The sequence below is a fragment of the Tyto alba genome, unplaced genomic scaffold (genome assembly GCF_018691265.1).
Source record: "Tyto alba isolate M040663 unplaced genomic scaffold, T.alba_DEE_v4.0 Super-Scaffold_26, whole genome shotgun sequence".
In the NCBI taxonomy this organism is placed as follows: domain Eukaryota; kingdom Metazoa; phylum Chordata; class Aves; order Strigiformes; family Tytonidae; genus Tyto; species Tyto alba.
Window position 1 is genome coordinate 7,335,881 of NW_024881300.1, and position 25,268 is coordinate 7,361,148.

Sequence of the window (25,268 nt, forward strand, 5' to 3'; positions counted from 1 at the left end):
CTGTTTAAAAATAAATTACTATGTAACTTATATGCAGTTCTCCTTACATTCCCAGATGTCTCTTTTCTTCATGGAATAGAGACTCAGCTGGAAATGAAGGGTAAATAGGATGGAAAGAGAAGCCTGCTTAAAAATTAGAAACCTAAAGGCAGGAAGTTTTCAAAGCATTTGGTTAAGCTCGGGGTGCCTTTCTGTTGGTGTGGGTGTCACACCTACGACAGCCGTATCGGAGCAGCTCCTGCTTTCGGGAGGGACGGGCTGTCACTGCCTCGCAGGGCGCCGGCCGGGGCTGCGGCCTGCGCTGCAGCGGCCACGGTGCTGGTTCCCAGAGCTGCGCTGAACGCAGCGCCGCAAAACTCAAGCGAGAGAGGACTCGGCCATAGTCCACCCCTTCCCCCTCTCCCCCAAGTACTCAGTTGCCTAAACCAGGGTTCAAGCAGACATCAGGAGCGAAAAAATAAAACAAAAATGCCACCTTATTTGCTATCCAAACCCCCCTGATGCATAGGTACCATGTGACATTGTAAGATGGCTCCATCCGGGCTGAGGGCTGCCTTAAGCGAGGCAGGCAGGTCCTGCCCAGCTTTGGGGGGTGTAAGGAACCACGTGTGTGTTCTGGGCTCCAGCTGAGACACCGACCCCGGGAGCAGAGCCTAGAAGGGGGGGTGTGGGCAGCCGGCCCAGCTCCCCAGCCCAGCGTAAGGCTGTAGCTCACCCACTGTTGCAGCAGCAAATCAGGGGGTGCGGGGAGGAAAGCTGTGTCTTAATGGTTGTCAGATAAAACACCATCAACAGTAACAAAAAAGTGGGGCCACAGTCATGCACATACAAAAATAGAAAATACATACACAGAATTACATGTTTTCAGTTCTTAATGCATATAGAGCATAATTAGCTCCAGAAAAAAACCTCCAAATTTTTCATCAATTGTAATTAATTAATTGACAAAAATTGCTTAATAAATATCAATGTCCACTATTAAATTTCTGTATACACAGGTCAATCAGCTGCACAACTGGCCCACTAGGGCCATAAAACTCAGGGTGTTTTGGGGGTTGTTTTTTTTTTTTTTATCCTTTTTGTAGAAGTACTCATTGCACTACTAGCTCAGTCATAAAACAATGCATCAAATGTATTTGTCCCCACGCATGAGTACCTGCAGTGCTGGCTGTGGGTTGTGGTGGGAATGGCAGCCCACGCCCTTCCCACTCAGGGCCTTTCAAGGGCCGCAGCCGTGGGGCTTCTCCCCTCGTTGCTCCGGCCAGGGCCACCCCCGGGAGCCCACCGCATCGCTCCCTTGGCACCGGGGTCAGGCAATGGGGCCTCCCGCACCCCCCGGCATCGCAGCCCTCGGCGGGCAGCAGCGAGGGGAGCGGGGGCTGGGGAGGGGGCTGGGGGGGCTGCACTGCAGCTCCGTCCCAGCAGGAAGTCGGCCTGAAGAGCAAAGCGATGGCCGTGACCACAAAGTGCTGGAGAAGCCGAGCACCAGGGGTGCTGCAGCCGGAGCTGCGCACCCAGCCCGCGCTGCCTTCCTGCTGCCCCCGAAAGCTGTTAGTGCCAGCCCCAGGCGTGGGCCTGGGCCAGCTCCCCTTGCCTGAGCTGGCCAGGAGCCGGGGGACAGCACCCATACGGCCAGTTCTGAGCTAGACCCGGTACATTGCCTTTGGTGTGTTTGAAATTTAGAAACCTGTGTCAGTTTTATATGTACCGAATTACGTTAGCCCCGAAGTAGCTTTAAGAGCAGCACTATAAAAATGGGATTACAATAGCTGTACAGACACGTATGAATCTAACTCTTCGTTTCTCAAAGCCACGGGCTGGGACTAGGCCGGCCTCCAGCCGGCACAGGCACTGCCCTCTTGTGCCTGAACGCTCGAAAAGCAGGCAGCCCCCCAGCGCCAGCGCTCCGCTGGAAAGGAGAAACACTGATGGTATTGCTGTAAAAATGCTGAGCGGGATGCTCTGAGCACCTTTCCCACAGTGATTCACAGGGAGGCTCATCTTTAGCTTTTAAAGTCCTATTGCAAATGAAAAAACTCAGTCTAAAAAACAAACCCTTTACACTGCAGAAGTAGGTAATACATTTCGTAGAAATGTATTTTGCCAGTACCTTTACAAGTGTTTAAGCAAAGATTTAAAAAATACTGAAGTTGACAGTGTTCCTTTTGCAGTCCCAGGTAGGACGTTTTCTTTATTATTATTATTATTATTACTACGATACTCAGGAAAAGTAAATTAAAAAAAAAAAAAACTAAAACTACTAGATAGGAGTATCTTTCTAGAGAACAGCTGCTTCTCTGGAAGCACCACTGAACCTACAGCATGATCCCAGGAGGAACCGATCATCTAGGACCAGCAAGGTAGTGTACTAAGCATTTAAAAAAATTTTTTTGCCCTCCACAGGCAAACTGCAGTTAGCTATAGCAGCTTTTCGTTGATTTTCTGTTACAGTATCAGGTACTAATTGGTAAGGCACAAGTAGTATACTTAGACCTAATTTGATACAGTACAGCACTTCCCAGGTTTCCTAGAAATGTGGAAATTAAGAGACTATCAAAAATATATAAAAATAAATCTTTCTGTAAGTACACAAAACAAGCGAGTTCAAAACTGTATCCATTATTGTTCATGACACTCCCAAAACTCCAAGCACCCAGAAAAATGATACGAGACATAAGAATAGTATTTTTAATTAATATTAATACAGAAAGAGCACACGGTACATTCCTTTCCAGTAGCAGCTAATTCTGCTCTACCATTGAGGGCCAGGGGGAAGTTAAGGCTAGTTGAGGGCAACCTGATACAATGGTTTGTTTCCCTAACTCATTCTTGGAGACAGCCTTTGTAAGTTTAAGAGACTATTTGTGCACAAAACATGGGATGTTTATTTAGCAAAAGATCAAGAACAGAGAAAAACATGCTTTGTTACAGTGGTTAAAATACACAAAGCTTTCAAGCTGCTTTTTACACAAATTCAGTTCTGAAACTACAATATTCCAGTTTGCAGCATCTCGTGCCTTAGTATGGTATGAAACAGGCTATCGTTAGGGATGGTGCTGACCAGGTTCATCTATTCAGTAAAATGCACAAGAAAAATAAGTGCATTGGAATGAACCACTTACGAGTAATTCCTGTTACACATAGTACTTGCTTAAAATGAAAATCTCACAGGCTGTTCAGTTAAACACAGTACTACTTTTTCAAGAGCACAGAATCAGTATCACGGCTATTAGAAAGACCTTTACTGAACATATGTATTTCTGTATTTTTTCCTCCAATTATCTCCCACACCAAAAGAGAAGCATTCTCATGTAGCTTACTGTGGGTTTGGAGTTAAGTTGCTCGGGTTTTTTGTTTCAGTAGTGTGCAAGGCATCACTTTTAACCAATACATTTACTCTTTACATTCAAAATAAGCATTGAGCGGTGCAGTGATTTGGTCAATTTTCTACTGATTTGAACCCCTATTTCTAAAAATGATTAGCAGAGCGTGGGGCTGAGAGTTGCACAGGGGTGTAGTTTTTCTCAACAAAAGTTTATGTATTATGAAACTTGTGTGTTTTTACAGGCCGTTAGGAACCATATTTTCTATGTGTTTTCCTACTCACTGGTTAAGGCCATTGTCAGCAATACTTAAGAGCCAAACCATGAAGCAATAAGCTAAGTGCTATTAATTTATGGGCATATTCACCATATTAAAAAAAGAGAGAAGAACTGATCAGGAGGTTCCCAAGTGCAATAAACACATAAAAATTGGGTGCTTAGTCACTGGAATCTTTGGGCATTACATTTAATAACAGTAGATGCTTTAAAATGCAGGCTGTATATTCAAAATAGCATAGCCAATTCCCCTACAATATATGCTGAAGGCTAAAAACGGTTTCTTACCCTTGTGTACAAATTATTTTACAAGTTTCCTTTCACAGTGAAATCACTTTTCTGTCTGTATACTCCTGAGAAAGGAAAAAAAAAATGGGGTTAGTTTCCATAACATTTCATTCACACTGTCAGATTATCTCCAATCCAATGCAGTACACCATTAAGCAATACTTTTTGGTTTAAAAGGCAGCTCATGTCAACACCAACACTTTTTTTTTAATGCTATAGAAGGCATCTCTGACCCTCTTTAGGTGATAAGCAATAAAATAACCATGTAATCATATACTGTTTGCAAAACTATTTACTGTTTTGCAATAATACAAAGTAGTACAAAACGCAGGCTGTAAAGTACTGCCTGCATTTCGAAACACAGTAGTTGTCACCAAGAAGCATGCACAAGAATGCATTTGAACCCCCAGTTTTTTTCCATAAGTTCTTTACACGTACCACAGTAAGAGTTCACACAACTTCTTCTCCATGTCCAGTCAAAGGCCAGAAGAGTGAGGGCAAGAAGCCAAGCAGTTCGTTTACACCCAGCTATTTTAATTCACTTATGCTAACAGAGTACGCATCCTGAAAAAGTGGGATATTCGTGAATATTTGCAGTTGTAAGAAAGAGTGGATATCTTGCTACATGATTACTCATCTAGAAAACATTAATATGGTTGCCAAGTCCAAGTCTCCCCCCTGGCCACAGCAGTTCGAAGGCTGTTCTCCAAGTTCAGGCAGGAAGAGGGTAACATAACTTTAGGCTGCATGTAATATATGGGGGAGAAAGATGACATAAGTGGAAGACATAGGAAAGTTAACACATTGGGAAAACCAGAAAATAAATCTAGAGCTAGGGAAGAGAAAGAATCCGGACAAAATTCTCAAATTCATCTCATTGGTACAGAGGTTTGTGCTTGTTCATTTTGTAAAGCCTTTCTGTTTGCTCCTTGTTCAGAAGGAGGCACCGCTTGCAACTGCTTTCAGGTTGAGAATCATGATGGGGCTGGGTGAATTGAGGTACCAAACTTTGTAGAGAGCATGTTGAGAGTCTGTTTTATTATTACTGCCTTTATTTTTGCAAGCCCGCTCTTGCCTTCGCTTTGCAAACAGCTCTGTTTAAAAACATCACTTGAGGTACCTGGAGGCTGTGGCTGGACTTCCCTCTTCAAATCTGCAGCCAAAGGTGGGTTACCATACCTGCTGCTCAGATTTATGTAGCTTCTCTCTAGTCCATTATAATAAATACAAGCTGCCTAGCCAAGACCTAGAACTAGTCTTTTGACCTTACAATGCCTATGGGATGCTTCTATGGCAGCACTGTTGCCACATCTGAGAATCTGCAGGTGCTGTCCCAGAGCCAAGGAAGAGCCAGTGGACAGCAATCCATCCACTGACAGATCCTTATAGAAGCCATCACCTGAAGCCTCACTGGAATTTTTCAGGAGAGAGTTCAAGAGCTCACAGTAGTACTGAAACTAAAGAAAGAGAGCCTTGCCAAGGAGCACAGACTAGATAAATAAGGCAAGGGAAGGTGGAAGGCAGGAGACTAGTAGAGGCAAAAGCAACAGTGACACTTTTAATAACTTTCTTGCTCCTGAGAGTAAAAAATTAAAGCACATTTCACACAGCAGCTAATGGAACAGATCAACTCCCTACAGCACCCCTTGCTTTAGACACTTCAGTCCTTCAAATATAGTTTTTAAATCTCTTTCCAGTACTGTTCTGTGCTAGAGTGTGTCCCAAAGAAAGATTTTATGTTTTCCAAGAAGAACAAAGTAACCACATTTTCTACAATATGGGATCAGACTCTATTGTCTTTAAAACAGTAGCATTTTCCAAAGTGGCTTTTCCTCTTGTTTTGTGACCTCTCCTTCTATGGAGTTGATCCCAAAAAGGAAGTTTTCCATATAAAACATCTCAGAGTTGAAAATGTACAGCTTATATATATGCAATTTGTACAACCAGATTTTACTCTGTGTGCGTGTATATATATATATATATATATATATAGTTGCATGTTTTCTAGTCAGTGTAGACAGAAGTAGCTAAAAAGCAACGAAAACAACAGTATTTCATTGCAAACAGGAGCCAACAGACCTCAAAGTATAATATTTTACATCAACACAGGTTGTGCAGCTTTTCAAGTTAGGTTTTGTTAGGTACTTGGCATACAGCAAAACTCTGATCTACTTTTAGTTACAGTTTCATCTTTCCAGGCAGAGATTTTTACTATTCATTGGTAATTCTGAAATGAAGAGTCAGATGTATAACATATTCCCAGGTAGTAGCTTAATGTACTGTAGAAAAGTCAGTTTTGTTTTACCAAGGACTAAGAATCCACTGCAGTAACATTCCCTGAGGCAATCTACTATTTTATTGTTTTGTCCTTGAATCATTTGTATATAGTTACTGTTCTGTTCCAGACTGCTTTGTTTCTTTAAAAATAGACACTTAGAAAAAGACATCTGTTAACTTCCACTGCTAATTTTATATTTCAGCAATTATGCTTCCCCTTAATACCCTCCTCCTCCTCTTTTCCCCCTCCAAAAATTGCAAGTTAACAGATAGCAAATCTGTGTGCTTGATTTTCACAAGATAGGAATTCAGATCTTTAAATGAACATTAATTTTTGAAGATGAAAATGTGTGAACTGAAAAGAATGTAGTAGACAGATAACAGAATTAATATGCAAGGAACAGTCTAAAATTTATCTTACTAAAACTGAAGTTAATCTCTCTTCAACAGAGAGAATGTATGGGTGCTGAAAAGATCAAGGGTGGGGAGAATTGAGGAGGGTGGAGGGTAGAGAAACACAAGAGAATCATCATCCTTGGTCCACAGAAACGTACCGCACAAGAATGCTGTGTATCTTTACATTCTCAATGGACTAAGGAGGTATCTCCTGATAGAATTCCACCTTTAACATTTACAAAAAGCCTGTGTATAATCAATGCACTTAAAGCTTTAAGTTTGAGTAACTTCACTTAGACTTTGTTTATAAAACAAACACACAAGCACACTTCCTGGAGTGCAAAATGCTTAAATACTTCAATTAGAGAACTCCACAAGTAGTTTTTGGAACAGTAATCCTTTTGCTCTCATAGTCAACTTCTTCCTTGTTATTGCATCCATTGCCAGCAACGGTTGCATTAAAACTAACAAAAAAAATGCAGCAAATGCAACAGTCAATAACTCTATGCTGTTTCTTCAGTTTTCCAGAGGGTATTGTTCATTTGTATAAACTCATCGTTGGACTCTGATACATGCACATGTAAGCATCACAAAGCAGTCTTCGTGCACAACCTTGAATTTTTCTGGAATCCAGCGAGTGTAATTCTTCTAGAGACATCTTCAGGTATTCACCAACTTCTGGACATGGGGTTACTTGTGGAATGTTAAAGCCATTCTGACCTCCTTTTAACCATAAGGAAAGAAAAAGAAACAGATTAGTGATAATATCTATGCATATTGCTCTTTATAATGTACTTTAATTATGACAGCATCACCAGTTCTTGAAAATACCTTCTAAAAATACCTAAAAATGCCATTCTGGACTACTGCAGAGTAAACGTACATGAAAACAGTATTGTTCAAGAAAAATCACAATTGATGTCAGAATATTTCATTGCTTTTAGTAACAAACACACACCCATACAAACACCCCACCAGAACTAGAACTTTGGGTTTCCATTAACACTCAAAATTCTGTATGACTTTGGGATAGTGACCTGACTACATACTCCACCTCTAACGGTACCAAATTTGTTAATAACACAACAACCGGTAACATTCGACAAATTTATTATGAAAGTCTGCACCTGACTTGTAAGACTAAGGCAGAGTTTGATCCTGGCCATTTTCCATGTAAAAATGAGCAAATTCAAACAACACAAGTATGGACCTCCATGACAGTTCCCAGCAGACATTCTTAGCTTATAGCACTAGCTGAAGAAAAATATTTGCAATTAAAAAGCCCCTAACATCAGCAGGAGATATATCCCGTATCTCATGTGAGCTACATTCCTGAAATAAAGTGGTTCTTTACAGACTTGTCATATACATGTCAAACACACGCTGAAACAACGCTTGATTGCGTTCCAGTTACTGTAAGAAAAAGCCTTTAATCCTGTAGCAGTTTCATTCTTAGCAGGAGGTGAGATTCTTCTCCCCGCTCCACCAAAACACGCTATAACAGCCAGGTTCAAGAATTCTCCATGCAAAGAACTGTTACTATGAGTCTGACGCTTGCATCTACTACTGTTTTTCTCAGGCACCAGAACTGAACAGAGTCCTTATTTAAACACTATTTAATGCAACAGTATCTAAGAGAACACTTGTTTTACTGACGTTTGTATTATTACTGGGTAACAATTTTCCACAGATAACTCTAAAGAGATTCAAAGCAATGTCATAGATGTTATATGTGACTATTATTTCTTTTATTCTAAAGACACCTACATTAAGTCATTTCGGCAATAGCAATAAAAATATTTGCATACTGTCTGATGATTGTGTACAACCACTTAAACATAAGACCAAAGGAACACAGTCCAGCAGTTGACTACTTAAAATAAATTCTCTCTGCCAAACTTGCAAAGTATAGAAAAATGTATAAGGAGTCTCACAAGAAAACTGCTGCAGTTAACTCTGTACCATCTACTTACTACAGTATCCAATTTAGGTGAAATTCAGATTATGCAAATCAGCAGCTGCTATGAAATCAATGTGCTGAGGTAAGGCTGGGTCAAGATTAGTGTCCCAGCATCAAGTACATCAATTTAAACAATATTAATATCCCCAAACATTAAGGAATAGGCACTGAGATTTAAAATAGTAAAACACATTAAAAACTTAAGAGAAAATTAATGACAATAAATAAAAGATGTACCATCCCGATCTGCCATGCTGTCAAAGAAAAGCCAAGCGGAGTCATCCCTCCCATATTTAACAAAAGCTACATAATGGCTTGTTTCTATGCAGAGAACAGCAAACAACTCCATCTTCTGGTACGGGATGCATCCATGTCTCCAGTCCCAGTCTGGCAGATCTTTAGGTAGTGACAACGGATTGAATTTATGACTCTGTCTCTTGGGATGAAGATGAACCTACAATTGAAGTGATATTTCAGAAGAGAAAAACAAACCGTAAGATTGTTTCAGTGGCAGATAAAGCTAAAAAGAACATTACTGCTGAAGATTAATGGCATTAGAGAAGGAACTGCAATAACAGTCGCAGACTAAATGTTTCTTCTATTTTTTCCCACCAGTGCAATTCAGTATTGCCCAGGAAATTCAAATCTAAGGTTAGAAGAGAGGTCAAATTTAATGCAACAATTTTCTACTTGAAAACAACTTCAGACTTGAAAACAAGCCATGACTGTGACAGCTTCCTGCAAGTTACCAAACAGCTCTCACAATTAAGTGGTTGTGTCATGATTTTATCAATTCAAACAAGGTAGCATATATGTAAAATTAGGAATTAAAGCGTGAGACAGGAAACAGATTCTGAGCTGCCTACGATTACCACTTCTCCACTGTATTCAACCCTGGATTTGCCATGTTTTTAGTAAGAAACTGTCCATGAATACATTGCAGGGTCAAGTGGAGTTCCTGATTTGTCACCAAAAGCTACGCTGTACTTGGCGGGTGCAGTTACACAAGTCCTGGTGAGAAAGTCTCACTACGCTCTTACACCTTTCTTTCAATTGTTACAGCATCTACCATTTGGGTTAAGGCCCTGTAGAATAACAAAGACAACAACTTACTTGCGTATTGCACGTTTTGCAGAACTGCTTGATCTTCCCAGCAGAAATATCAGTATCTTCATAACATTCTCTACACTCATACATAGCAAGCCCTCCACATATACGGCACTGCCTGGGAGCTGCATTTTTAAAGAAGACATTAGTCTCCAATTTGGGGAGGCTTTTTTTGCCTTTTAAGACAAGGTATATGGAAAGGAGGGAGGATTACTACATTAAATGGAGAAAAAGACTACATGAAAAAAAGGTAAAACCAGATTGCCAAAGTAGAAATGTGCTACTGTATTTAATTTCTTCCCTTTGACATAATGTGGAATAAGAGAAAAATGTTTAGGATGGTAGCTTGCAAAGCAGAAGATGATAAAAATTAAGTTTTATCAAATACATGAGCAAGTAAAATAAGGCTTTAACATTAAAGTTAGTTTTCTCACATCATATTGGTACAGCTAGCTTAGCCCCTATACCTGTTAACACCAGAAAAAAAAGTAATTTTAAAAAAAGCATAAGGTGATGGCCATGACAGTTTCAGAGATTATTACTCTAATAGTTTTTAGGTGTTTTAGTAATTGTTATCTCAAATTTAAAACCGGGTGGCTTTCCTTAGGTAATGCAATGAAAAATTCAGTGGATGACAAATGTCAGAAATTTAGGTCACAAAAAAGTAGTGATAGATTTATGGTTTTGTAATTGAAAAATGCACCATCACTACATGCTGCAGTTTACATACTAATCATCTCAGGTTCTCTTCTAGTTTGATAAACTAATGACAAAAAGCTTGGCAACAAACAGCACAAACTGATAAAGACTAATGAAATGTAATCAACATTGTAAATAGCTGTTAGCCAATCTCAGTACTACACTTTGCTTTTAAGATTTCCTACCTGCCATATTATTGAATTGTTTTGCTGCTAGTAACTCAATTTTAACATCATCATCTTGAAATAAGTTTAATTGTACAGATACTCAATAACTAAAGAAACATAATCAAGCAAGTTATATTCTATACATTATTCTGAATTATAGCTTTTAATTGACATGAGAAAGAACGCATTCTAGCCAGTAAACTTTCCTTTCTCCTCAGTCTGAACACCAAAAAACACCCCACTAAAACTACCAGGAGTACTTACTTTCCAACTCTTTCATTACACAATGTCATGTTATATACTTACTGTCTTCAAGTAAGTCTGTTATATTTAATTCCAAGGATGGAAAAATTTTGTTGAACATTTTGAAGTCTTTTCCAAACCGAGGCATCTGGATAATCAGGCAAGAGGGCGCCTAGGTAAAATGCCAGAATACAATGTAATGAGCTTGAGATAATTACCTAAATTTAGAGACTTACTTCTAATACTATAAACACATTCATGTTATTTAAACTTGCAGCCCATTGACTTCAAAATTAACAAGTCAGTAAGTAAAACAAAATTAATTCTTTGAGAGAAGTCACAGCAATAAAAAAAAAAATAAAAATAAAAAAACCCAAACAAACAAAAAAACCCAACAAACTAAAAACACAAACTTGGCATCTATAACATTGTCAAATGTCAGAAGTCCCAGTCATGCTCAAGTATGATATTAAATATACTGGACTACGCTCCCCCAGCCTGTGGCAGGGGGGGCAGGAATCTTCACTTTGTAAAGCTTATTACAAACGCAGGTATCTCAAAACATTATTCCTTAAGACAACTTACTGACAATAACTAAGAAGTTTTCTTTTAGTAATTCTTTACCTGCATTACTTTGGTCTGATCAACCAAGGATACATAGTACTAAGTCAACCTTCAAATATTTTTGTAATGTAGGCAACCTGTACCCCTGACCTAGTATTCCCATTTTCAAGGTGTCCACATTTTGTTTTCACACCAAATCCTACTTTTGTCCCGTTGCTGAAACGGCAAGTATCTCGGTGTCATCACTTCTAACAAAGCAACAGCTGTCACCAACCTCTGCAAACTTCAGGTTGCTGTTGATGAATGACCACTCTAGTAACTGCTGAATTGTTGGGACTCCAACTTTCTCATTTTTATCCATAAAAATTTGATAGAAGTAACAGTCTTGTACTTTCTGACCTGCTGATCTAAAAACATATTAAGAAAAAACAGACTCTGAAGCTCAACTGTAACGATGACTGCATTTTACTAGAAAATACCATCTACCAGAAAACAGTCTATATAATATCCTCTCTGCATTGAAATATATTGTGCTTTGGAACAAAAAAAAAAAACCACACAACAAAATAACCCCCAGCAGCAACAACAAAATACCTTAGATGAATGGCAATCAATTATTAAGTGTGGACTGATTTTAGAAAAACTTATTTAAGAAACAAAAGCAGTATAATTTTCAGTTTTAAAAACATATGCCTATGCATTACTGAACTACCAACTGAGAAATACTTCCTAAGCATATGCATTGAAACCCCCACCACACTAAAGCAGCTTGCATTGGAAAGACGAGTATGAGTTTCAGCACTAAAACATCAAACAGAACAACAATAATTCTCCTTGGTATGATATTCCCAATAAGGAGTTAAAAAAAAAAAAGAGTGGGTTTAATGAAATATTTCCTTTTAATCAGGGAGATGTTTACAATGCTTCCTACAATAGAAGTCTTGCATAGATTACTACTGTTGCTAGACTTGCTATATAGTTCACCTAGAACTCCCAAAAAAGATAATCCAGAGTTAAGGACTGTCCAGCTCCCATTGTTAAGCAGCCTTCTACACCTCAGCAAACATTAAGAAGGCAGGCTAATACATTAACTGCCAATGCTAGCCATAGCAAGGTGTCTGGAAAAACTGCTTCATTCCCACAAAAAAAAAAAAAAAAAAAAAAAAAAAAATACAACAACAAACAAACAAAAAAAACCCCACCCACAACAAAACAAAAAACAAACAAACCAACCGACCCCAAACACCAAAACAACAAATAAGAACCACAAAACCACAACAATTTTATATTGATAGAGACACAGACAAAGAATTAAGCTACCAATTTAAGTAAGTTTTAAGGTCAGAGGTTTCAAAACAAAGTCAAAATTAAGTACTGATGTTTTCAGGTAATATTTCTGTTACATAAACATAAATCTCAGATATTTGGGAAGACAGCTTCAGATGAGTAATTCAACCTACTCTGGAAGGACATAAGAAAGGATGAAGAATACTGTGCTCACACTGAAGAAATGGATTTTGCTACGATGGAGAAAAAGCATGTAGGAGTAACTGGCCTCCAAAAGCAAAAGAAATAAAGCTTAGGTAGGAGACATTTCACCCCAGTGTCAAAGTTCCTGGGAACTTTCATCAGCTTTGCTATAAATGGTAACTTCCTCCCATCCTAGCAAGCGTTTAAGACAGTGCTGCTTTTTAGAGTACTCAGGTGTTGAGAGGCTTCTAAGAGTATGATGCTATAAGTTACTATTATTAATTTTAAACCTTCTTTCTAAGAAGAAAGGAGACTTCTGAATTACTCTGAAAGAATTAAGGTACATGCAAAAATACACCAACTTCAGTGTTAAAGGCTGAATGGTGGAACATAAGTTCTATTCTCCTCTGTATAGCACAGACTTGATAAAAACCTTGAAGGCCAAGTTTTATAAAAGAGGGATTAAACAAACATGGAAGACAGTGCAGAAACGTACAAGTGGAATAAGAGGCACCTTCCCTCACTTTTACTTTACTCCTTTCAGCTGTGATTTCTGCCACAGCAACATACCTGTTAACTCCCAAAAACTAGAAATACATTCTCACATGAAGATCTATTTTTCTAATTATAAAAAATACTGTTATTATTATAGTATTGTACCCCACCTTCTTCACCCCAATAACACCTTAGCCACAGGGCTTTCTCAGCACATTGTATTTCATAGAATTGAAAAGAGGCAGTAACTGTGAGGGTCTAAAGATGACAAGCTAGTCTCTCATCACTTTTCTATGTAGGCCCAATACACCCTTGACATTACTAGTTATTGTGTTTTGGTATTTTGGGGGTTTTTTAACCTATCAGTGGTTAAAAACATAGACCTTTGTCTATACAGAAGCAGGAACACAATTCCAAATTCACAATAGGACTTGACCTCTCATCCCTTCAAACTTTTTCAGAATTTCCCAACAGAACTACTAGAGAAGACAGCCTCAGTGTCCTCAGACAGCATCCGCACAGTGAGCTGCGGCATACTGCACCAGATGCTCTTGCTGCGGCATCGTAGCTCCCGTATCCCTGCATAGTGTGACAGCGGGCTCTTAGACACCTCGCATACCACTGAACTAAAGCAGTATGTAAACTAATACGATTCCTGTGATGAGGAAAGGACTGAAAAACTATGGGAAACGCCTTGCAAGAACACAGCAACGAACCGAAGAGTATCAGGTGCCAGCCAGCGCAATGACAGCAGTGGGCAACAATCCCTACCCCTGTTAAACTCAGTTACTACAGCTGAATCCTTCTAAGTGCTACAGTCAAGAATGAAGGCATTCATAAATGCCAGAATCTGTTATTTTGGCAAAGTATGAGAAGCCAAACCATTGAAATATTTTTGTTAGCCTTAAAGAAGAAATGCAAATCAGTTTCCATGGTTTAAACACCAACTTGGCAATCTCTGAAGCTTGTCCCAGAAATAAGTAGCTATAAACTGTTGGCCACATTAAGAAGTGCTGTAGGGTCCTCTCACAGCAGCCCTTCTCCAGCATAACTAACAGGAAGAGAGTAAGGCTCTCAAGTAGACAGCACTAGGACAGGGGATCTTTGTCGAGTTCTCATGAACCTATCTTCATGAGCTCTTGCAACAAAAGAGCAGTGGTGCAAAGCCCACCTACCAAAAAAAGCAGGAAACTGTGTCAAATCTGTCAATATAACTTTATGACACTGAATCTTATTAGAAATATGAATCACAAGTCAAAGGTGCTCTAAGAGCTAGCTATCTCAGTTTGAAAGACAGCAGATACTCTCTCCTCATCAGCCTCTACTAATAGAGGAGTTCAACAAAGAAAAAAGATTCACCTTATTTTCAACAGTGGCTCAACTCTTAGAATATGGTGAAATAAAATATTCAGAAATTCTTCTGGATCTGGGGGAGGGAGAAAAAAAAAAACACACTTGTTAGTATGCAAAACCAGATACATCATTCAAGACCGATTTTAAATTAAAGGTTTCAAAATTTTAATAGAAGAAAAAGAAAAGGTTCGTTTTTACAGCTTTATTAACATAATAAGATTATGACAAACTCTGAATATTTTCATGACAAACCTCTATTTACTTTTTTGCTGTCAAATGGCCCTAATAAAAGACATGGGCTCAACAGGGTAACAAAGCTTTCCAGTAAAGATCAAAAAGATGCTCTGTATTTCAGAGGAATCATTTGGCGCCACACAACTTTTCCAGGAGAAATAAAAGCTTTCAAAAGAAAACAGTGAAACTGCAGAGAAGCGGTGAGGAGTAGTGACAGTAACACCTACATAAAAACCACACAATAGTACAAAGTTCATCTAAACGACAAACTAAGTTCTCTAATCAAAAATGCAGCCAACACTAGCTTCCCAGAGGTTTATTCTTACCCAACACTGAGAGCTTTCTGGTGTATTTCTCTTCCTGTCACTAACTGCAATAAATATTGGTTTTCAGCATTTAGAATTTACAAAGAAAGTAGTGTTCTCCCAAACAAAACCAAAACAGCTACATAATACAATGCTAATGAATCATTATATGCAGCAGAAGATCAAAAGGTTGGGAATTGATTTTTCTAACATGCTTTACAGATTTATTTCTTAAAATACTACATAACCATTGTAACAATTAAATATTGTAGTGGAAAGATTATTCCTCAGAGACCAAAGTGACATTTTGAAAGAGGACAAAGACCTTATCACAGTCTTCATTTCTGAGGAAGAGACTTACATCTCCCCCAACTGCTACAAGGGAGTTACATCAGCACAGGAAGGCAAGAAAAGAAATCCAGTCAGTGAAATACTGTTACAGCAGAAGCTGTTCAGCTAGGGTTCCTTACAGACCTGAGGAAGCAGAAAAGACCTTTTTAACACCCAACGGTCACTCAAATCTCTGGTAGAGATATTACTGCTACAGATAAATACTTGTGTGGTTTGTTCTGGTATAGTCACATAGCAAGGTATTTCAGTTCCTTCATATTATGACTCTTACAAATCCCAAAGAAAGGAAAACCTCCCCAGTTACCTTTTTCTTCTGATGTGAATCCTGATGCAGCCTCAACTTTTTCAAGTATTTTCCTCAGTTTCATAATTTTTGTAGCACATACATATCCATATCTAAGATAAATGGGTTTAATAAGCTATTAGCTAGTTTGAGATCAAGTCAAAGCAGCAGAAAAACCCCAACCTCTTAAATGCTGAAATGCAGGCTCTCAGATCCTTCTGTGACTTGGTACAGTATTTCTTTGAGACTATGTATTGACTCTTCATATTCAATCTGACTTCCATTTTTTTTAACGCAGTGTAAGTTTAGTGCAGCACTCAATGTTCTTGCATAGCCTTTAAGAACTCTTTTTAAACTTTAACTTACTAGGATAACTGCTTTCTGATTTGTCAACCAATTAGATTTGATTTGTTTTTACTCTAACTTGCACCGCTTAATACATCATTTTCAGGATGTCACATAACAGCACTGTAGCAGTTAACAAAAATATATTTCAATATTTGAGAAAAAGATCTAGTACTGTATTGCTGAGGTTTTGAGCATTCAAATCTTTTCCTCTAAAACCTCAAAGAAAGTGCAAAGGCAGTTTTAAGCATGGTGAAAAGGTAGCAGAAGTAAGACTTTCAGTCTCCTCAGCCACTTGAGATTTCTCCTACTTGGTGTGTATCCTACTACCTATACCACAGAACCCTGAAACACACCAGGCAAAGTACACACACCCTTACAAGAACAAGGGTTCAGAAGCCATCATTTTATTCCAGGAGTCAAAAGAAAAATATTGTGATTAATTGCTCAGTGACAGCCCACAGAATTTCAGAATTGTAACTGTATTATCTGTATTTTTAAAAAAAATTAAGCAAAAGAGAAATAACTTTTCATGCAGATTTTTGCAATATTTCCTTTGTTCATGTTTCCTTTGTTCCCATATTTCCTTGTATCTAAGAAACTACAAAGCTCATGTTAAGTTCTTTTAGTAACAGCACTTTGATCACTTGCAGACTACATGTGAAAATTAATGAAACTTCTGGAGCCTCACCAAATCCATCAAACTGTGAAACTCCACATAAGATAACCCAAATACTTTCCTTGTGAAGAGCAGTAGCATTAAAAACATGTAAATACACGAGTGCTGTGCATTAACATAACTTATATTTATCAATGCTTTTGCATTCATACCTATACAAATTTTACAGTAGCTTTATGCTGACTGTATTTCCAAATAGAGACTAGTGAAAATATTTTATCACCAAACAATGAATAACTATTTCCAGTTAGCACTGATTAAATTTACCATAAGAACAAGTAAAAATACTCAAAATAAAAAAAAAAAAAAAAAGAAAACCAAAACAAACTGAACAGACTGGCAGCAGCAGCTAGCTTAACTTTTCAGGTTTGCAATAGGAATGCATACACAGCAGGATCTAGTATAAAATTTATATTAGACACGAGACCAGTTCATGTCTTTACTTACATTCTCAGAGGATTCACAATCTCTGTCCGCAACAGCTCTTGAGTCTCACTATAATATTCTACATCATTCTTTTCTTTAGGTCTGAGTAACACAGTGTCCAAAACGGAGCTAAAAGAAAACAGGCTACAAAGAAAAACAGAAAAGGAAGATTGTTTTGATAGTGGGAGATACAACCATTCAGATGCCTGAGCAACATAAGACAAACCAAGCAAAGCCACAGAAAGAATTAAAGAACTAAACAAACGCAAAAAGAGATAATTATGGACAGAGGACAACACAGCTGTACTAAATAGTAAAAGTCCACTCTAAGCCAGTATCCTTTCTGCAGCAGAGTACAAAACCAGTTGCCCAGGCAGGATTCTGCAAATAAGTTATAAGAGATATTTCCCTCCCTCCACCCCCCGGCCTGTGCACTCTTTCATCCTTCAACCATTTACAGGCCAGGGACTGACTCAGTCAAAAAGAGCACAAATACATTAGGGCCAGTACAATATTGGACATGATTAGCACTTCACATTATGCAGCAAGTGCTGCACAACTTGTTCAAATTGAAAGAGCATAGTAATGTGTCAGTGCATGGCTTCGTAAGCTGCACAGTAACACAGACAGACAGTCATTGCAACAAAGATCACGTGTTCTGCATTTCTAGCATGGGATGCCACTATACAAATCATGAACTTACCAGAATAAGGTGGAGTCTAAGTAACAGGAGTTGTAATGACCCTGGATACCTTTCTTCTTTCCAATCATTGTCTCTAAACCTTCTTTTTCCATTTTTGGAGGAGTGTTTTCTTCTACCACTTCACTTAAGTAACCTCCAAAGGCTGAAATTTTTTTTTTCAAAAGACACTTTAAAGCCTCAAATTTTATCCCCCTTGAGATTTTCCTATTAATGTTTTACAGCTAAGCTGCTGCCCTAGTGTTAGCATTCCTTCTCTGGACTAGAATAGCATTTTATTATAGCTGAGACTCACTGTCTTGAAAAGAGTGAACAAGGCCTTACATTCCACTGACAATGCACATTAGAGTGCTTCAGAAAGCCTGCAGCACTGAATTAATTTTATCCAGTAGGAATGAAGTTCTCTTCTCATTACAAATGCCCTGCTCAGAATATCTTACAAGTATCAGACATTTTTTTCTTTGCTGTTGTCCCAGGCAATACAACATGACCCAAGAAAACTAAAATATTTGAAGTTAAAAAAAAAAAAAAGTTTCTCACCACTAACTTCCTTCATAAAAATACATGCTTTTTTATGTTAATATTTAGAAAAAAAAATAGTTTGACATTATAGAAAAATAACTGTATTTCTGATAACGCAATCATATTGCTGGAGTTGCAAATACCATTTTCAGCAAGATTGCTTCACAACTTCTAAAGTAAGAAATGTACAGCATAACAAAAGAATTCCTTAATTTTATGAAATTTCTCTGAATATATGAACATTCTTTTATTTTAAAGCATAAAAAATGTAAGGCATAGAAGCATTATGTTCTGTACAGACTGATCGTCTATTCATTAATCTCATTTAAGTAATACCTGTACAGATTTTCAAGTGTTCAATACAAAGAACATATTGCAGGAATAAATAAAATCAAAACCCAGGTCAGTTACTCAGTTGATAAACAAGTAATAAGCAGAAGCTCAGTACCTAGAGAGTTGCAGCGTTCAATCTGGTTGGAAACGGGCTGTAGTGAGGCAAACCTGGAATCAGGCCTGCAGCTTTTGAGCTTAACAAAAAGAGCTTTCTTCGGAGCACAAGTGAAGTATCGAGTTCCTTTAAATGTTCCATCTGTACAACCTGCACATTCATCTTCCTGAAAATTCAAGTGAGAATTCACTGTTTTTCTTTCTTCTAGAATTCTGCACTAAGACATTTGAAAAAATATCTACCCACAAGTCACCTTTGGGGTACTCTGAAGCTTGACATACAGTGTTCCTGCATTTTAGTATGCAAAGCTTCAGCTGAGGTGTTCTTTAACTAGATTTACTGAGGAAATTTCAAGAGTCACACCCTTTTTCTTCATGCTTAGACTTCCACTCCATCCAAAATAAAGCAAAAATTTCCATCAGAAGCAGCTTTGGGGAGGTAGGAGAGCAAGAACTAAACCTAGTCAACATGAGGAACATAACTAAGCTAGCTAGTCACTCCAGATTCCTTCTGCAGTTAGAAAGAGTATACGTACACTACCGAGCACCTTTTAAAACTCAATTAAAAATCACTAAAGCATTGGGTATACCATTATATTGTGAATACCCTGAGTGTGATTATGGCCTGCACAAGAAAAATACCTGCTTCAGAACACACAAAATGCACATCAAGGAAAAACAAAGTAGGTATGAAAAATAACAAGTTATCATTATTTATCTTTGATAACCTGATTGAAGGTATATTATCTGCTTAATAACAGTTCTACATTTTAATGCAGAAATGCCTGACAGGCAAGTCCAAGACCTCAGTTTAACACAGGCACCCTAAAATGCATTCTCAAAACACCTGTAGCAAGCTTGAGCTTCACCCGAAAAATGCACAACATCAGGATTTTTTTTAACAGCTGAAATTCTGGTCACATTCTCACCTACTTTGCTAAAGAAGTTTGTTGTTTTACATAATTGTACACTGCTTTATCTGAAATTTTACTAAACGTTATTCCAAAACAAAGAAACCCCACCTCCCTGTGTACACATTAATTTATCTGATACCCAATCACAATCTTGGCAGCAGCTGCCGCAGAGTAAATGTCAGTACATAAGAGCAATTTTGGTTTGCAGCAACAGTGAATTTACAAAGGACCCACAGGAACACATAAAGCACATGGCTGTCAGATCAACAGTATCACTAGCACTGATTATCAAAACCAGTGTTATGACTCTGACAGTCCTAACTGACAGTGACTATTTGCTGGTATGCAAAAAACAAACAAACAAAAAACTGATATTCAATAAATACTCTTACAGCCAGGTCATTTTATGTAAATCTACATTTCAAAGAACCTTTAAATATGTTCAGCTTTTTTCAATTAAAATCTGCATAACATAAGCAAAGGGCACTCCTTTACAGTAAGCAGGTGACCAGACCTACAAATTCAGTCACCCATTGTGACACAAAAACATCTCGGAGCCTATTAAGAGAGTAAAGTCTAGGGCAGCCACAAAAGTCAGAGCTCATCTAAGACTTTAGCTATGTTATACAGGATTATATGGCAACCTGTTTGGACAAATTCCTCCACGCCAACTGATTTTGCAAAGTATACACGCACCAGCTCTCAAAAACAAAACTAGTAATCAAAATTAATATGAACTACAATTTATATTTACCAGTTCCAGTCCAGCTAATACTTCGTTTACTCCAGGGGGCTGGCCAATCCAGCGGATTACTCCATAGAAAGGAGGATTTTCTTTAACTTCAGCCAAGGAACCTGCTTCAAGACCATGTGAGTTCCCGATTGGGCCTGCTGTTGAGGGACTCTCTTGGCTAGCTGTAGTATTTACATCACCAATGACTGACTGAACAGATAGAGAGAGAGGACTATGTCCAATAGTACCATTAGTACTTGACGTTTTTGTCAAGCTAAAAGGGAGGGAGTGAAATCTGTTTTCTGTAGACACAGAGTTTGTTAAAGGTGGCTGCAGTGGTGGTGAAGAATGCCCAAATCCAGGAGATGAATCAGTAAGTGATTTTGCAGGGTCTTCAGCAACTGTTAAAATTAAAACCAAGATGTTAGCAAATGTTGGGTTGTTTTTTTTTTTCCCCCCATCATACAAACGGCAAGACTTAAATCTCAAACCAATGAAATGTATCTGCAACCACATGTGATGTAATGGATGTCCTGCAGAGGAAGCACTGACAGCTGGGGACATGCAGGGAGATGCTTGTCGCTTGGCAATACTGGAGAGACAGAACTGGCTCAGGAGACACTGCTGTAGCCCTGCCACTCTTACCACAACCACAGAAACAAACAGCACAGAGAAAGATCTTAGCCAGAAACTACAGGAAGGTTTACACTGAAAACTTTTTTTTTTACCTCCACATCAGAATTTTATTTTGAATACAAGCTAAAAACCCAAAGGATTATGGCTGTAAAGGGTAAAACTAGGAAAAACACATAGGTCAGTGTGACTGAGGAAAGGATTTGGTTCACACCTTTGAGAGAGATGAGTAATTGCTTGCAGACAGGATCTGCAAATGGAAAAGTGTTTATTCCCCTGGCCCTACCACAATATACTTTGGTTCTAACACAAGGAATCTGTCAGTGTCTATAAAGAATAAAGGATTTAAATAAGTCATGACTAATGCAATGTTTGATAAATGAGATCACAACTACATGTAGTAGCACAAGTGTTCTGTATCTTCTCTCATGTCTCTACATGGTATCTAATACACAGTTGGTAAAGAGCAAAAGCCTCTTCATCACATCTCCCCACACTGTTTTATGTCCAAAAATTTATAAAAAAAAAAAAATTTAATCCTTTATTTCCATAGTCCTTTCTAGATGGGATATTTACCTTGAATTTTTAATATTATAATAAACTAATTTTTAAATAGAGTTCCAAGCTGTTGGAACAACATCTGTTAGGCAATCAAGAACAATTTTAACCCATTTTCTTTTAAGTTTCATGGAATTCAGGGGTTACTACTGCAATAGGTTTCCATTGTAAATTAACATTATTAGTTTAGTATTTACCCTTTCATTCACTAAGCCAGCCAGGCACACTTCAGAAAAGTTGACCAAGAAAAAAAAAAAAAAATAGGTGGAATTTAACCTGGAAGTAAATCAAAATATACTAATCCTTTTGGTATGTGCACCCCTACTTGTAAGAATTCAGAGAGACATTTTACAGAAATAACTTCAAAAAAACCTAAAAAAACATGTATGACTAGTCAGATAATTTCCCCTTCCCCCCCACTTCCACACTGATTAAGTGGCATGGCAGAATATTTCAGCTCCCTTAGATCTGTAACATTAGTTAAAAAAAGGCAGGCTAACTAAAATTACTGTAGATACTTGGCTACAAGGCATATCTTCATATCTTCCTTCCAAGCCTCAGCTTTTATTTTGCCTGCAAGACACACGGATTCCTACAGAGCTGCAGATATGTTGCCAAGGATGTAGTCTCCTACATGCAGAACAAAACAACAAGTCTGTCAAATAAGACAGAAGTAAGTTTTCATGGGGGTTCCAAGATGCTTTTTATGATATAGAATGTCTTACACTAAGACAACATATTCCAACAGGTTTAAATTTCAACTCATACTTGTTTTATTTGAAGAACATCAATACACTCTAGTTTTGTTTTGTTTTTTAAATAAAGTGTATGCCTACATGAAAGACTATCATCTCTCTTTACCTTCATCAATATACCATGGGGGTTTTGTTTTCATCTGAGGCTGAGAGTCAACTGATGAGCCATTTAATGTGTAGAAGACTTCAGATCTGTTTCTATTTCCAGGTTCAGAGGTAGACCCTGGAAAACACCACATTTTACTGAAGAGATTACTCTCTATTTACAGAAGGTTAGCTATGAGCTTATTTCATAGTATTAATTTGTTACTATACCTTCAAGAAGACATAACTGCTATTCCACAAAGCAGCAAACTCGCTCAATCAAAGCTAACACAGTTCTAAGCTTGCAACAAGGCAGCAGTTTATCCTAAACCAACTTAACTCTCACAGCTGAAATTTCAAGTCACTACTCTGAAAAGGTAGCAGAAAATAACCCTCAAGTGCAAATTTTTCATTACTATGTATTATGAATATAAGAGAAGTATTTGAGCTACAGTGTACAGCAGTTATTTTTTTGTTTTTAAAGCAAAAAAATTTCAGAGTAGGCAAATAAATTACTGATCCAATTCCACACAACTATAACTTGTGCCAACATGCAACCATAGTTACTTCAGTGAAGACCATCTCTGCCAGCATCCAATGCCAGGCAGAATGAAAGCCTACAGAATATACTGTCATTAGTATTCTACAACCCAAAATAGCCACCTGTAAACTCAAAAGACATTGAATTTTGATTTCTGCCTTTAAAAAAACATAAAAATATTTCCCTTCCAGTTTTTTTTTTTTTTTTTCCCTGGGAAGGTTTTCAGAGCTGGCCAAAACCAGAGTCAAAAGAAGTATGTATTTCAGGAATTCAATTTTCCTTTTGAATCACAGCAAAATTATCATATTCACCATTAAGCAGATCTGCTCCTGGGCTAAAAATTTGGAATTTTCTAGTCCTCCAGAAGGAAGGCAACAGCAAACCAGACATATTAAATAATAAGAAAACTCAAACACCACACTTTCAGAAAAAACAGAATAAAGCCCTGACCTAGTTATGCTAGACAACTAGGTAATACACTCTTTAATTTTTGTTAAACCTCCAACTGTTTTTCATGAAAGTGAAGGTATTTTGATCAGTCAGACTGTCTACCATCTTTATTATGATTAAATAAATTAATACTAATACTCTACTTTGGAGAAATTTAACTTGATATGTAACTGAAATAATAAATGAAGTGATGGAGTATGCAAGGCAACACTTTTTCCCAACCAACAGAAATTTGTAATCTTACATAGGTAAAGAAAAATCACTTTCCCATACGTACCTGTAGCCTTTGGCTTACTATGATTTAACAAGCTCTTGTCACTACCACCTCTTGAGGTATAGGCAAGCTTGGGAGGTCTCCTGTCCTGTGACACAGTCTCTAAGACATGGTATATGAAGAGAGCATTAGCTTCCCTTTCCTATGCTTTTACTATGTCACAGAGCAGTTCAACTTGAGACATAACTGACTAGCATCGTAAGTGTAAAACTGAGTGGAGCAAAACCTTGTCTGGCACATAACCAATGATTTATGTACACAGGATTTGCTTCTATCACATCAGCAATTACTTTACTCTGAACTCTACTATTATTTCTTGAACACATCAAATACTTTGAAGAACGAGAAGCCAATCTACGTGCATGCTGCCATTACGGGAAACACATGCATGAAACTTTGCTCTGTACCAACACATCTACAATAAATGCTCTTTTCCCAAAAACAGAGAAGTCCCCACTAATTCTCCAGAGAAGAGAGAATTAATGCAAAAACATGTGTCTCAACTAAACGAACAAACAGGAGGTAAACATAAGAGAGGGGGGGTAACAGTTACAGACTACAGGCTGTACAAGACTGCACACCCATTAGTACCTGCCTGCAGATAGAGCACAAACAAAAGTTTTACATTAAACTTTTTTATTTCTTCAGAAAAGGAATCGGAACTGTAGCAGTTGCAAGTTAACACTATTCAGTGAATTACTGTGGATAGTGAATTTTTCCACCGTCTTGCAATGAATTTTCAAGTTTTACTCACAGAATGCATAAGTAATAGTATCAATACATTTCAAGCACAGAAAGAAGAGCTTTCTGATCCGAGATTTTTAAACTCCTGGAGTAAATTGAACAACATTCAATAAAAAGATTTCTGCTACAGACGCTCATATCTTCATGAATATTATACAGCTCTATAGTATTGTAAATACTATACTAATTGACATCAATTTTGTTCAGTATTAAACCTTTTCTACTAGTGAGAATGTAACCAAAAGGAGAAGGAAACTGAAGAGAATATACACAGAAAGTTAACCTAGCGCAAGTGAATTAAGGATATTAATTCCACAGTACCGTTTTACTCATAAAACCGTGCCTAGGTTTAGATGATCTCAACATCTGCCTTCTGGTTAAGAAAGTAGAGCATACCTGGAATAACATCATTGATATGCAAAAGAAGTGTACTTTCAACACTTGCAAAACTGCACAGCTGTATTCCATTGTATCTTCCATCCCAGTTTCCAATAGGATTATCCTAAAAATAGAAAAACGTGTTACATGTATCCCAAGAGAAGATTTACATCATACAGAATACACACGTATGTCTTTAGGAACGTAAAAAACAGGAAAATGAAAGGTTTGACAACATCTACATTTTCTTGTAACTACCTCTGTATTTAGAACAGTCAATTACAGTCTACAAAG

At 37.8% G+C, this 25,268-nt stretch overlaps 1 protein-coding gene across 4 annotated transcripts in view; it reads right to left on the minus strand.

The window, feature by feature from the left end:
• Window positions 1–2,674: 2,674 nt before the first annotated feature.
• Window positions 2,675–25,268, minus strand: part of CYLD (CYLD lysine 63 deubiquitinase) — a 29,807-nt gene continuing 7,213 nt past the window's right edge. For 3 of the 4 annotated variants that reach the window (XM_042797512.1, XM_042797513.1, XM_042797511.1), the window contains 14 exons: window positions 24,993–25,098; window positions 23,856–23,954; window positions 22,610–22,726; window positions 20,579–20,958; window positions 18,912–19,077; window positions 17,945–18,086; window positions 17,263–17,385; window positions 15,813–15,904; window positions 14,625–14,691; window positions 11,575–11,707; window positions 10,800–10,908; window positions 9,634–9,752; window positions 8,758–8,974; window positions 2,675–7,283 (listed from right to left, as the gene is read on the minus strand). In XM_042797512.1, the coding sequence (XP_042653446.1) occupies window positions 7,099–7,283; window positions 8,758–8,974; window positions 9,634–9,752; window positions 10,800–10,908; window positions 11,575–11,707; window positions 14,625–14,691; window positions 15,813–15,904; window positions 17,263–17,385; window positions 17,945–18,086; window positions 18,912–19,077; window positions 20,579–20,958; window positions 22,610–22,726; window positions 23,856–23,954; window positions 24,993–25,098 (2,055 nt within the window). In that variant the 3' untranslated portion in view covers window positions 2,675–7,098. The remainder of the gene's footprint in view (window positions 7,284–8,757; window positions 8,975–9,633; window positions 9,753–10,799; window positions 10,909–11,574; window positions 11,708–14,624; window positions 14,692–15,812; window positions 15,905–17,262; window positions 17,386–17,944; window positions 18,087–18,911; window positions 19,078–20,578; window positions 20,959–22,609; window positions 22,727–23,855; window positions 23,955–24,992; window positions 25,099–25,268) is intronic. The other variant, XR_006165733.1, reaches the window with a different exon arrangement.